The sequence below is a fragment of the Malus sylvestris genome, chromosome 17 (genome assembly GCF_916048215.2).
Source record: "Malus sylvestris chromosome 17, drMalSylv7.2, whole genome shotgun sequence".
NCBI lineage: Eukaryota > Viridiplantae > Streptophyta > Magnoliopsida > Rosales > Rosaceae > Malus > Malus sylvestris.
In genome coordinates, this window is record NC_062276.1 from 9,844,628 (window position 1) to 9,855,973 (window position 11,346).

The window sequence follows — 11,346 nt, forward strand, 5'->3', positions numbered from 1 at the left end:
GCCACACTAAATAAACTAACCCTAATCTCCTATTTATTGAGCATAAGACTGAGGTTTACATAGGAATCCTAATAGGAAGAAAATCCAAATCCTAATCAAATAGGCAATAAACAAATTCTCTCCACCAAGAAAAGGTAACCAACTAAGAAGTCAAAATTCAAACCCAAATAGAACACTAAAACCAAATAGCTAACATGTACCTAATTTCGAGACGCAAAACCCAACAAAAGGACTCAAAAGTAAGACTTTCCATGGATTCTCTGTCATCTTATGTTTTTTGCACAATATTGTATAATGTTAACACGAAAATTAATGTTAAACTGTAAAGTAATAAAGAGTCGACAATTTAATAATCTTCTTAGCTTTTCTTTTATGTTAATTTGGGTGTAATCGGTACATCAGTTGGGAACGCATAATAAATTAGCAAAGGGGGCTTATTATCACTATTTTTTACCTTTCATACGTCTTTGTATTTCAAGTCATGAGATTAAATAAATCAGTAAACAATGAACAGTATCAAATAAGTAATGTATAAGGATGGGCACGGACCGAGCTGGGCTCAAATTTAGAGATATCAGACCCTACCCGTTTTAATCTGTAACGGGGCAAGCCGAGCCGGGGTGAAGAGATTTTGAGTTTTAGAATCGACCCTAACCTGGCCCGTTTCAAACGGACCGGTTCGGGCGGATCCATAGTTCCTATTACATTTATTTTTTCTTTAGCACAAAAATAACAATGTCATTCAAGTCGTCTACCTCAGTGGTCGAGCAACCGCCTCCTCCGTGACAACCTAGATGCTCAAATCGGATGGCGCCGGAAAACCCAGATGCAACAATGGCCAAATAGCGCTAGAAAACCCAGATGCAGCTCAGACCGTTAACGTCGTCTTCCTTATTCGTCATCTTCATCGATCTAGAACCATAAACCCACCCAACCAACACAAAATCAGAACCACAAAACCCAACACCCACAAAATCCCAAAACCCGAAAACATAAACTGACCAGGTTAAATCGGGTCCCGTCGTACTAAAATCCCTTGTACCACTGCATCGTCTTCCCTGTCACCGTTTGTGCTGCTCATGCGTCTCTGATTCTCTGCAACTTTTGGATGATGGGAGGGATCGCAATCGATGGAGATGAAAGGGACCTCAATCAATGGTCAAATGGTGGGTGGGAGGGACCTCGATCGATGAAGAACAAATAGAGACGAGGAAGAAGCAACGATGAACCGACAGATAGAAAATGGATGAAGTCGTGAGGTCTGACATCGAGAGTCGTGATACCTAGATTGGGAGAGTGATCGAGAAACTCTCAGCTCGAATAAAGTCGTGAGGTTTGTGTGTTGTGTTGTGTGTGTTTGTGGGAATGAAAGGTGCACGGTGGAGATTAAGTGTGATGATGGATACGGTTCAGGTCGAGGGTCCGTGTCCTCAGATATTGGACCCTTCCCGCCCTGTTTTCTGTATATACTATATTGGATCCGTCCCGACCCGCGAGTTCAAGATCCGTTTGCCTACCCTTTTAGTGCACCACAAAAAGATGTGTTTGTCATTTCCCATCGGTAAAAGATTCATGCAGCAAACAATTATTCAGTCATTGTACTTGACTTTGGAACTTTATGAATTTTGAATTTACAGCTTGTACTAGCTTTCACCCATGCATGTGGAAGAAGAATCCACAATAATAAAGAGAGAGAAACAAAAACAGAAGCCCTCATATATTCACTGTTCACTCTACGGAATACAAGTCAATAAAAATCAGAAAGCAACTTCTCAGACATAGGCTATAGCTCCAGAACCTGAACAAAACTAGACGAAAAAAGAAAGAAGAAACAAATTGTATAAAAATTGTAAAAAAAGAGTTCATCTTTTGTGTCTGGTGCCAGGTCAAACGCCTCTCTCTCTCTCTCTCTCTCTCTCTATCTCTGTCTCTCTCATAAATCATTCTGCAGCATATCTGATGATATCACCACCCAAGTCAAAAGTACACTTCTTATGTCAGTTTCCTTGCTCCATCACATTACAGTACATAAACCCACAGGCCACAGAGTCTCCATTTTGCTTTCCTCCCTCGCTCCTCTGCCTGCCTTGTTTTGTCACTCTCACCATCTCCCAATACCCTATTTACCCATTTTAATTATTTTGTTTTCATTAATCCCCTTAACCAAGTTTTGTTTCTTTTTTAAAAACGACGATCTATTATAAACTACTTCTGTATATGTGCATCGAAATATTTGAACTAGCCCATATGTAACGGAATAGGAGCTGATAGATTGTTCCGTTCAGCCTGATCTAATACGCGTCTACTTAATGACACATTTGGTTGGAAAAGAGACATGATGGATTGTTTATAGGTGTGTGATATCCACACATCCCATTTTACTTCTCACACACTTTTTTAATTTTCGACCGTCGGATCGGATGAATTGAAGAATATCAACGGATAAAAATTATCAAGGGGTATGTGAGAAGTAAAATGGGATGTGTGGATAGTACACCCCTTGTTTATATTAACCTAACTAAGACAATCTCCAACTTTTGAGTTAAAACCTAATATTTAGGTTTTAGTCTTAACCTAATCTTTCTCCAACAGTTGAGACTAAAATAAGTTTTGAGTTAAAACTTAATGTTTGGACAAATTTAACCCAAAATTTAGGTCAGTGTTAAAGGGCTGGCACACCGAAATCTAGGTTTTAAACTAACCCAATCATTTTTCCAATTGTTGGAACTAAAATAAGTTTTGGGTTAAAACTTAAAATTTAGGCAAATTTAACCCAAAATATGAATAAATCCAATGGTGAAAAAAAAAATTTAACAGATTAAAATCGAATATGATCATCAAATTAAATAATATAAATAAAGATTTGAAGGCCCAAAATTGAATCCAACAACTCAAACAAGTACAAAAATTAGTTAAATCAAAATTCACCCAAAAGGTCTATAAAATACACTTTTCATGAGGCCAGTATAGTAAATTTCTAATTGTTGTCGAAATCTAAATATTTTTAAGTTAAAATGTTAAGCAAAATATATTATGATAAGCTACATAAATCTTATTTTTTAAAATGTTAACAAAATATAATTTTGTATAAATTTATTCCTTCATAAATCCGGGTTAAAATTTTAGCATAGAATCATTAATGCAAAAAAAGTATATTAAAACCTAAAATTTTTTAATTAAGAATTTAAGCTTCAACTCCAACCATTGAAGCAGAAATTAATACACATTTACTTACATACTTGGTAAGAAAATAGGCTTGATAGCTTGTCCACGATGCGTCAACTTATACATTTGAACACCGCATAGTGTGATAATTGATCAGTTAACACTGCATATCAATCAATGATTATATCTTCATTGAATTTTAATCAAATACATTTATCACATTTCACATCATGTGATACTCCAATAATGTCTGATAAATCCAACATAACTCTATATCAAAGTTAAATTTAACCTCCTACACTAAATCACTACTCAATCTGCTGCACCGAAGTCCCAAAGGTGCAGTCTCGTACCCCCCGAACACGCTGCGACATGTCGTTCATCGCATACCAAAGCGTTCACTTCCCCAATCCTCTCCCTGAAACTGTACAGATAGGCCCCCCTCTCCACCTCCCACACCCTCACCACCCCACCGACGCACATTAGCGCGCACCCTTCGTTCATGCACCCCATCACCGCCATCTGCGCCGCCCCCCTCACGTTAAACCTGCACACCTCCTCCAGCGTGTCACTCCAGCGCACGCTAGCCAAACCCCTCCTCCCCACAATAATGTACGCCGACCTGCTCACGTCAGCCGCTCCCACAATTATCCCTCTCCTATACTCCTCCTCACTCAACACAATTCCCTGATTCCTCAGATCGAAGACAATCACACGCGCGCTCGTGCACGCCACGGCCGTTTCCCGACTCGTGACTCGGACTCGCCCCACGGCCTCGGTCATCTCCGTCAGCATGTGCCACCCCATCACGGCCTCCGGATCCGACAACGTCCCGCCGACAAAAGTCAATTGTTCAGTCAAACCATCCCAAATGTGAAACGTCCGACCCGGAACTCCTGCGTACAGCCCGACCCACCATCTTTCGGATCCGGTGAAGTCAACCAAAACACCGTCGTTTACTACGTCACCCAAGTGGGCCCTACGAGTGACCTGCGGACCGTTTATGACCGCCACATGGATGTCTCCGTCCAGCGTGGCAAAGGTGAGAGTAAAGTCTGTCATCACGATGCCGGTAACGGCTCGGGAGAATCGGCCGAGGCGGTCGCGGAGGTGGGGCCGGAATGTGCTGACGTGGAGGCGGGTGGCGAGGTCGAAGAGGCGGACGGCGCCGTCGGCGAAGCCGCAAGCAAGGTGGGCGTCGGAGAGAGTGAGGCACCGGCAGGTGAGGCCGTCAGGGTCTTCCACGTCGGATAGGTCGAAGTGGAGGGTCGTGTGGGCTGACCTCGGGGTCCGGAAGTTTGTGGCCGTCCGATGCCAGTAGATGTACTCGTCGCGCCACGTGTCGCGGATGAGAATTGTCCGGCCCCAGATACGGCGGGTAAGGCGATGCCAGAGAAGGTTAGAGCGCGAGACGGCGCGCCACGTGGAACAAACCTGCACATCGGAAAAAATGTCACGTACTAGATGAGTTTCAGTATGTAGGTTACTCGTTCATGCACTGCATGCATGTTATATTGTACGGAAAATATGAGAATTAAAACGCACAGCATAAGGAAGTGTTACTCATATGCTATTTTTATCACATTTTTTTACTATCTTAAATGACAAATGAGTTGGACAAGCTACATCATTTAATTTCAATTTTTTTATTAATTAAAACACTTAAATCATTTTAATTGACAAAAGAAGACTTCTTGAATATCCTAATCATCATTTAATTAACAACCTTTTTATTAATTATTGATTAACTATTTTTATTTTTCATTCTTATTAATTTTTTGTTTATTAATTTCTTTATTTCATACAGTCCGTCAACGTAAAAAATTTTAATATAAACATATATTGTAATCTAATTAATTACATGTGGAAAGATGGGCACGCATGCATGAGTAGGTAAGGATAATATGTGTATTTAATGGACTTGGATTGTCTACCCTCTCATTTCAGTGCCCTCATCGTGCCCTTCTGTTTATGTGATCACGGTTAAACCACGTCAACGTTTTATATTACTATTTCTTTTTGCTTTATTATTTTTATAAAAAAACAATATAAAATGTTAACGTGACTACACAAAACAGGAAGGCACGGAAAGAGCATCGAAATAGGAGGGCAGACAATTCAAGTCCGTATTTAATAGAGGGGTCAGAATCTACGGGTACGAATAGCGGTGTCAGATAGGGTATGTGTTTTAACCAGTTAAAAGGCAGTTAATGGAATGGCACAATGTAATTAATTAACCACCATAAATTGACCGCAAATTGTATACAAGCAAAAAGAAACAAGTACAATATTACAATCACCATCAAGGACAAAATCTCTTTCAAATCATTAATCAACTTGGTACGTGCAATATTATTCAATTTGTTTAACCAATTATAGATAAGAGGCAAGCAGAACCCCAACTTAAATAATTCTTCTAATATAAAAATAAAACAATATTATCAAAGACCTAGATCCCTTTCTAATTACTAATTAATTATGTGGGTTGAATGGTTTTTGGGATGTTAGCAAATATTAGCTAGGGCAAATAACACAGGGTGGACAGGGAAGAGAATCAAATGCAAAACCCTAGACACACACGGAGCAGACAGTTGATGCCATGCGCGTAAACCCTAGAGAGACAGAGAGGACCTTGAAGGTGGACCCCGAGGGCAGGCAGCTCAGCTGGCAATCAGCAGAGCCAGAGAAAGAGTAAACACTATAGGGAGGAGAGTGGCAGGGTACGTAGTAGGAGAATAGGGGCTGTGGGAGAGTAAGAGAAGAGTGAGGAAGAAAAGACATCAGCCAGAGAGATGTCTAGAAAAAGTGTCAGCTGTGTAGTGTACAGTTACTGATGAATAATTATCATTTCATCACTTCTGCAAATCTCTCATCTTCCCTACCAACCCCCCCCCCCCCCCCCCCCCCAAAAACCCCAAAATCCTTCTGTATCTGTACGTATTTCTGTACATAATGTTGCTGCCTGAGTGCTGTATGAGCATTATTTGTTAGAGAAGGATTCTCTTTAATTCTAATCTCTATTTGATATCAGTTGATATCAAATAAGGAGTAAGGTTTTTTTTCTTCTTATTTTCATCTCCTTTTTTTCTCTCTCACTTTATTTTATATTTTATTGTCTCTATAAAAAATTTAATATAAAATATTAATATGATTTAACTCTATCTATTCAAATAGGAGAATTCTAATCTCTATTCCCTTCTCTTTATTTCTATTTGAATTCTTATTTGAATAGATACAATTAAATCACATCAATATTTTATATTAAATTTTTTATAAAGACGATAAAATAAAAAATAAAGCGTGAGAGAAAAAAAAGAGATGACCTTACCCCTTATTTGATATCGACTGATATATCGATCCAGCCGACTATCATGAACACTGGAGACTGACACCTCTCTCTCTCTTGCTCTCTCTTCCTCTCTGCTTTTATTAATTATTACTCAATCCAACGTATACCTTACAAGAAGCAAAGTACAGGACTATATTCGTTTGCATTCAACAAGATAATAAGAGATTTTCTACAGTTTGTTTGTAACAGTAACTAAAATCGATATATTAAAGAAATTGGAACTTCAGGTGAGCACACTATTGTTTGTAACAGTAACTAAAATCGATACATTGGTTTTTGCCTCTCAAATTATTGTTCAGGAATTCAATGAACAAAATCTAACGAATTATACTTATCCTGGAACTTTCTATACAGATATATCAATACATAAAAAATTGTTCATCGGACTTCGATTTTAACACTTTGTAATATCATTATATATTCATGAAAAAACATAGCTAGGGACCATGAAAGGGACAAAGATCGAACATCTAGATAACTAATCATGTGGTCCATGGAGGAAAGATGTACCTAGCTAGCAAGGATAATAAAGCTATGAACAAACATACACATACATCTTGACATAATAAAAACATAGGATTGCAAATTTTGCGTACTTCCCCACGTATATTTGGCTTTCATTTCCAAGAAAGGTGTAGCCAAAGCCTGTCTCGTTAAAAGCAGAGAATCTTTTCTTCCCCACCCCTACTTTCTTTGACTCCTCTAAATCCCACCCGTGCGTGCACTACTCATGCACGTTTTCCTGCTCTAATTGGATCTTCTTTCCCCTTTCTTATCTTTTTTGGTTTTTTTCTTGCTTTTGGAGACTTGATCATGTACGTGTTCTCGGGTAATGGTTTCATGCTTACTGTGTAACGTATGATATTATTTTATGTTCACAAACATACTGATCTATATGAAGATTTTCACGAGGGAAATTCCGTTTTGCAGAAACAGAAAATAGGTAGGTTGGCGATCGCTATATGACACCACAAAACGGGATCAGGCTCCTAAATAGGCTTGTATATCATCTATTCGATCAAAAGAGAACACGGTTTCATATAGTTATGCAAGTTTAAGTATTGTCTGCATACATGTTAAGCGGTGTGACAAAAGAATACACTTTGTTACGATGATTGTAACTTTCTTTTTAATCTTAGAAGAGTATATACTTCTAAAATATTTTTAGAAAGAAGGGTGAAATTATTTTAAAAATTTATCAATTTTTCAAAATTTAGCTAGGCTCCCAAACAGTTTTCAAACATTCAAAAAAGGGCAAAGCAAGTCTTAAAAGACGAACAAAAGGAAAAAAAACAAAGAAGCAAACACAGAGAAATAACAAGTCACCGGATGGTATTGCATAGCATGTTAGTAAGAGACAAGCACACTTCTGGAGTTGACAAGTAGACATCAGCTTGTAAACCAAACAAGCATTGGGTTCCGTTTACCCAATAAAAAAAAAAAAAAACGCATCGGGTTCCATGTGCTGTATGGCATACGCCACTTGCATCAGTTGCATGCAAGGTTTTTTGACATGGCACCCATCAACTGTCAGAGATCTCTACATCTCAACCCTCTCCTCAATCTATGCATATCTACCTCCCTCATATAGAAAGCCGTTTGGATTCACATCAAGCTCAAGGACTTTTTCTTTTTACGATTTATTTGAATTGTTTACGTTTTCTAGGGCATTAACTTCGACTTGAAATTCCTTTCTACGATTTTAGATTATTTTCATCCATACAATTTATGTGATTACATGATTTTTTTTTTTTTTTAATCTCTTCCGAGTTCAAATTTTCAAAATTTTCATCTTTCACTTAGTCTAGTTTCCACCGGTGGTTTAGCCTTTAGTAGTAATATATTCGATTGTAATACTATTTAAATCCAGTAGCATTTTGTTTTGTTACTTTTTAAATGCTGAAAACATAATATTTTAAGTGTCAAAAACATAACATAACCTAAAACAGATCCAACGGTGATATATTCCTGGAATCTTGTTCTTGACGACTTGCATAACAGATTTACAATAAATTAGAGAAAAAAAAAACAAGATAATGAATTTTTGTACGTTACTCGCATGAATAATTTTGTACTTTAAATTCCAATTTAGTCTGAAATAAAGTGCACTATAATATTCTTGCATATAGTACTGAAAAACTCAAAAAAAAAACAAAAAAAAAACAAAAGAGGACATTAATGGCTATCGCAGCGAAAATATAACTGCAAAGAGAAACGTTAGTTAGATATAGAAACGTACAGTTTTTGTACAATCAAGCCTCGGCCACTCAGCTTCCTAAATTTTGCTATATGATTCCAAATGGTAAGTGATAAAACCAAGCTTTAAAGGTCCCTATCCGAGACAAGAAGAAGAAGAAGAAGAAGAAGAAAGGCATCCCAATAAAAATTTGTAGAAAAGCTCAGTCAAAAAAGCAGAGGGAGAGAGAGAGAGAGATTGCTAGAGCTCAAAAGGGTTACATGCCAATAAAGGGAAAGGAAAATTAAAGCCAAAAGAACCCTTTTCCGTTGGATTTGGAAAGGGAAAGGAGAAAAAAAAAGAGTAGTGCAAAAATAGTCCCATTTTTGTGAAGTGGGAAAATCCAAAGAAGCTTACACAATCCCCCCTGCTTGTGAAAGGGACATTAAATTATTGTTGCATAGAAGAGATTGAGAAAATGACCCTTCAAAAAAGCAGTTACTTTCTGAAGCAAAACAGTTTCTTCTCTCGGATGCTCATAGCTAAACCAAGTAACAAACTAAAGTATGCAACAGTGTGTCCATCTCTCCGACTAAACTCGAATCTTCCTCTCCGTAGTTTAAATAAACCCGATCCGAATTTGGTAAGGCGGACTAGAACAAAACCCAGAACTCGTTGTACTCGTTTATAGGTGATTACAGAAATTTTCTCGTGTTTTCACCAACAAAAAACAAAACAATACCCATAAACCAAATGATTTTTAGTTTTTTTAATATTTTTAGTTTTTTGGGGAATCTCAATTGAATTAAATTTGGTCTGGCAGCAGGGTCTTCTAGTGTAATAATACATATATGATGCCCTTTGACTAGACTAATATTTTGTCCATTTTTGGAATAAAAACCATCAGTCTCTCAGTATACCTAGTCGGATTCTAACGCAGCTTACCATGCCAAACTTCCCAAATAATCAAATTAAAGCATAAATTTTCATATTTCGCATTGCTACACAATTTCTAAATCAAAAACCTTCATGTGCAATTAGTTAATGTACTAAAAAGAAGGGGTGGAGTGTTAATAACTGTTAAATTTTATCAGAAAACGCACCTGAAACACATTAGCAAGGGCAGGAGCAGCGGCAAGTCGTCCGACGGCGCGGGAGGCTTCAGTGGCAACTTGAGAAGCGAGAGCTTCCACAAAAGGCTCAGGCCAGACCTCGTTTACGGCACGTCGTCTGGAAGAGGATGGCCCTTGGAAATCACCACCTCTTTGTACATGGCTAGGGCCAGCTCCATTGGCACCGTCGTCTCCATTTCCATCGTGGGATGTGGGGGAAGAAGAAGATGATGAAGTTGATGATGGAGCAGAAGAGTAAGAGGTAGACATGAAGGAAGGGGAAAAAGGTGGGAGAAGAACACTTGAGAAAGGAACACAAGGACAAAAAGATCTTGGACAAAGACACAATTTAAGTGAGGGACCCAAGAGAGGGTCTTTGTGATTCTTGAATATATATACGCAATTTCACACTCGCATCCCCTCTCTCACTGTATCAAATAATCTAAAATATAAACAATGCTCTGTTTTTTTTTTTTTTTTTTGAAGTATAAACAATGCTCTACTGAGAGGAGGAACAATTTTTATGACAAGACGTTATTATGTCAATGTACTCGCTGCAATACAAGTCATTTTAGATGTACTTAATTTTTTGTTCAATCAATGAGTAATGTTAGGAGAATAAAATTTGAAGATTAAATTTGTAAATTAAATGATATAAAAATTAATTATTACTTAAGTATTTATTAACTCATTTACGTCTTATTGATGACAAACCATTTAATTTATAAATTTAGTTTACTTAATACTACTCCCAATCAATTGTGATTAGAGTAATGCTAAAAAGACTAAATTTGCAAATTAATTATCAACTTCCATACCCTTTAATTTTCAAAACTTTGTCTACAAACTTGTGATTAACATATTTTTATCTTAAAAATGGTATAATTAAATTTTTTTTTAATCAACGTTTAAAGATCATTTTCCAAAAATTAAAACAAGTTGAAGATTGTTTAATAAAAAAAAAGAGAGAGAAAGTGAATTCGCTATAGAAATCATAAAGTATTTATTTTATAGTTCAAATTAATTGATTGAGAGTGTGAATTTTCTTTAACAACAAAAAACTAATGCTAGACTAACCAATAATAATTTTATCTTCAGCCCTTATCTTCTTATTTTTATCCATTGATTCTTCTTATATATTCAATCCAGGGTAAGTGCATGGGATAATATAGAAACGTAAAATTCACTTCAGAGTTCTAAATTGATAGTAAAGATAATCAATTTATGACATAATATATTTCAAGACAATCAATTTATGAGATAATACAGATTTAGTTTCCCAACCTGCAAAGACGGCCGCTGGGAGGGGTGGGGTTTCTGAAACCGCTGGGTTTATGGGTTAACCCTGGATTTTACAGGGGATTTGTAGCCCTAGCTCTCTTTGGTCCCTTTTGGTCTCCCTGCATCTGTATCAGTTGCAGATGTTTGTCAAGAAAATGGACATTGTCAGTTTTTCAAAAACAAAAGCAACAAAATACCTCACTCTTTCGGAAAGAAACCAAGAATTTTTTTTTTTTTTCTCTCACGAGGATGTTTATGTTTTT

General features: G+C 37.2%; 1 protein-coding gene and 1 long non-coding RNA gene across 2 annotated transcripts; both read right to left on the reverse strand.

The window, feature by feature from the left end:
- Window positions 1-564: 564 nt before the first annotated feature.
- LOC126611673 (uncharacterized) lies at window positions 565-1,400 on the reverse strand. The gene is made up of 2 exons (XR_007618923.1): window positions 1,003-1,400; window positions 565-912 (listed from the first exon to the last, which is right to left on the reverse strand). It is a non-coding gene; the product is annotated as an uncharacterized LOC126611673 (long non-coding RNA).
- A 1,946-nt stretch (window positions 1,401-3,346) lies between these two features.
- On the reverse strand, window positions 3,347-10,160 carry LOC126612070 (transcriptional regulator STERILE APETALA-like). Its single transcript, XM_050280374.1, has 2 exons — window positions 9,794-10,160; window positions 3,347-4,599 (listed from the first exon to the last, which is right to left on the reverse strand). The coding sequence occupies exons 1-2, from the start codon at window positions 10,070-10,072 to the stop codon at window positions 3,478-3,480; spliced, it is 1,401 nt and encodes a 466-aa protein (XP_050136331.1). The 5' UTR covers window positions 10,073-10,160; the 3' UTR covers window positions 3,347-3,477.
- Window positions 10,161-11,346: the final 1,186 nt, after the last annotated feature.

Bases quoted from the DNA above. Each gene is read 5' to 3' on its own strand.
- LOC126612070 (XM_050280374.1), bottom strand. From the start codon at position 10,072: ATGTCTACCTCTTACTCTTCTGCTCCATCATCAACTTCATCATCTTCT. The intron at 4,600-9,793 runs GTGCGTTTTCTG...TCCGATGTGCAG, and splicing joins CCCTTGCTAATGTGTTTCAG to GTTTGTTCCACGTGGCGCGC.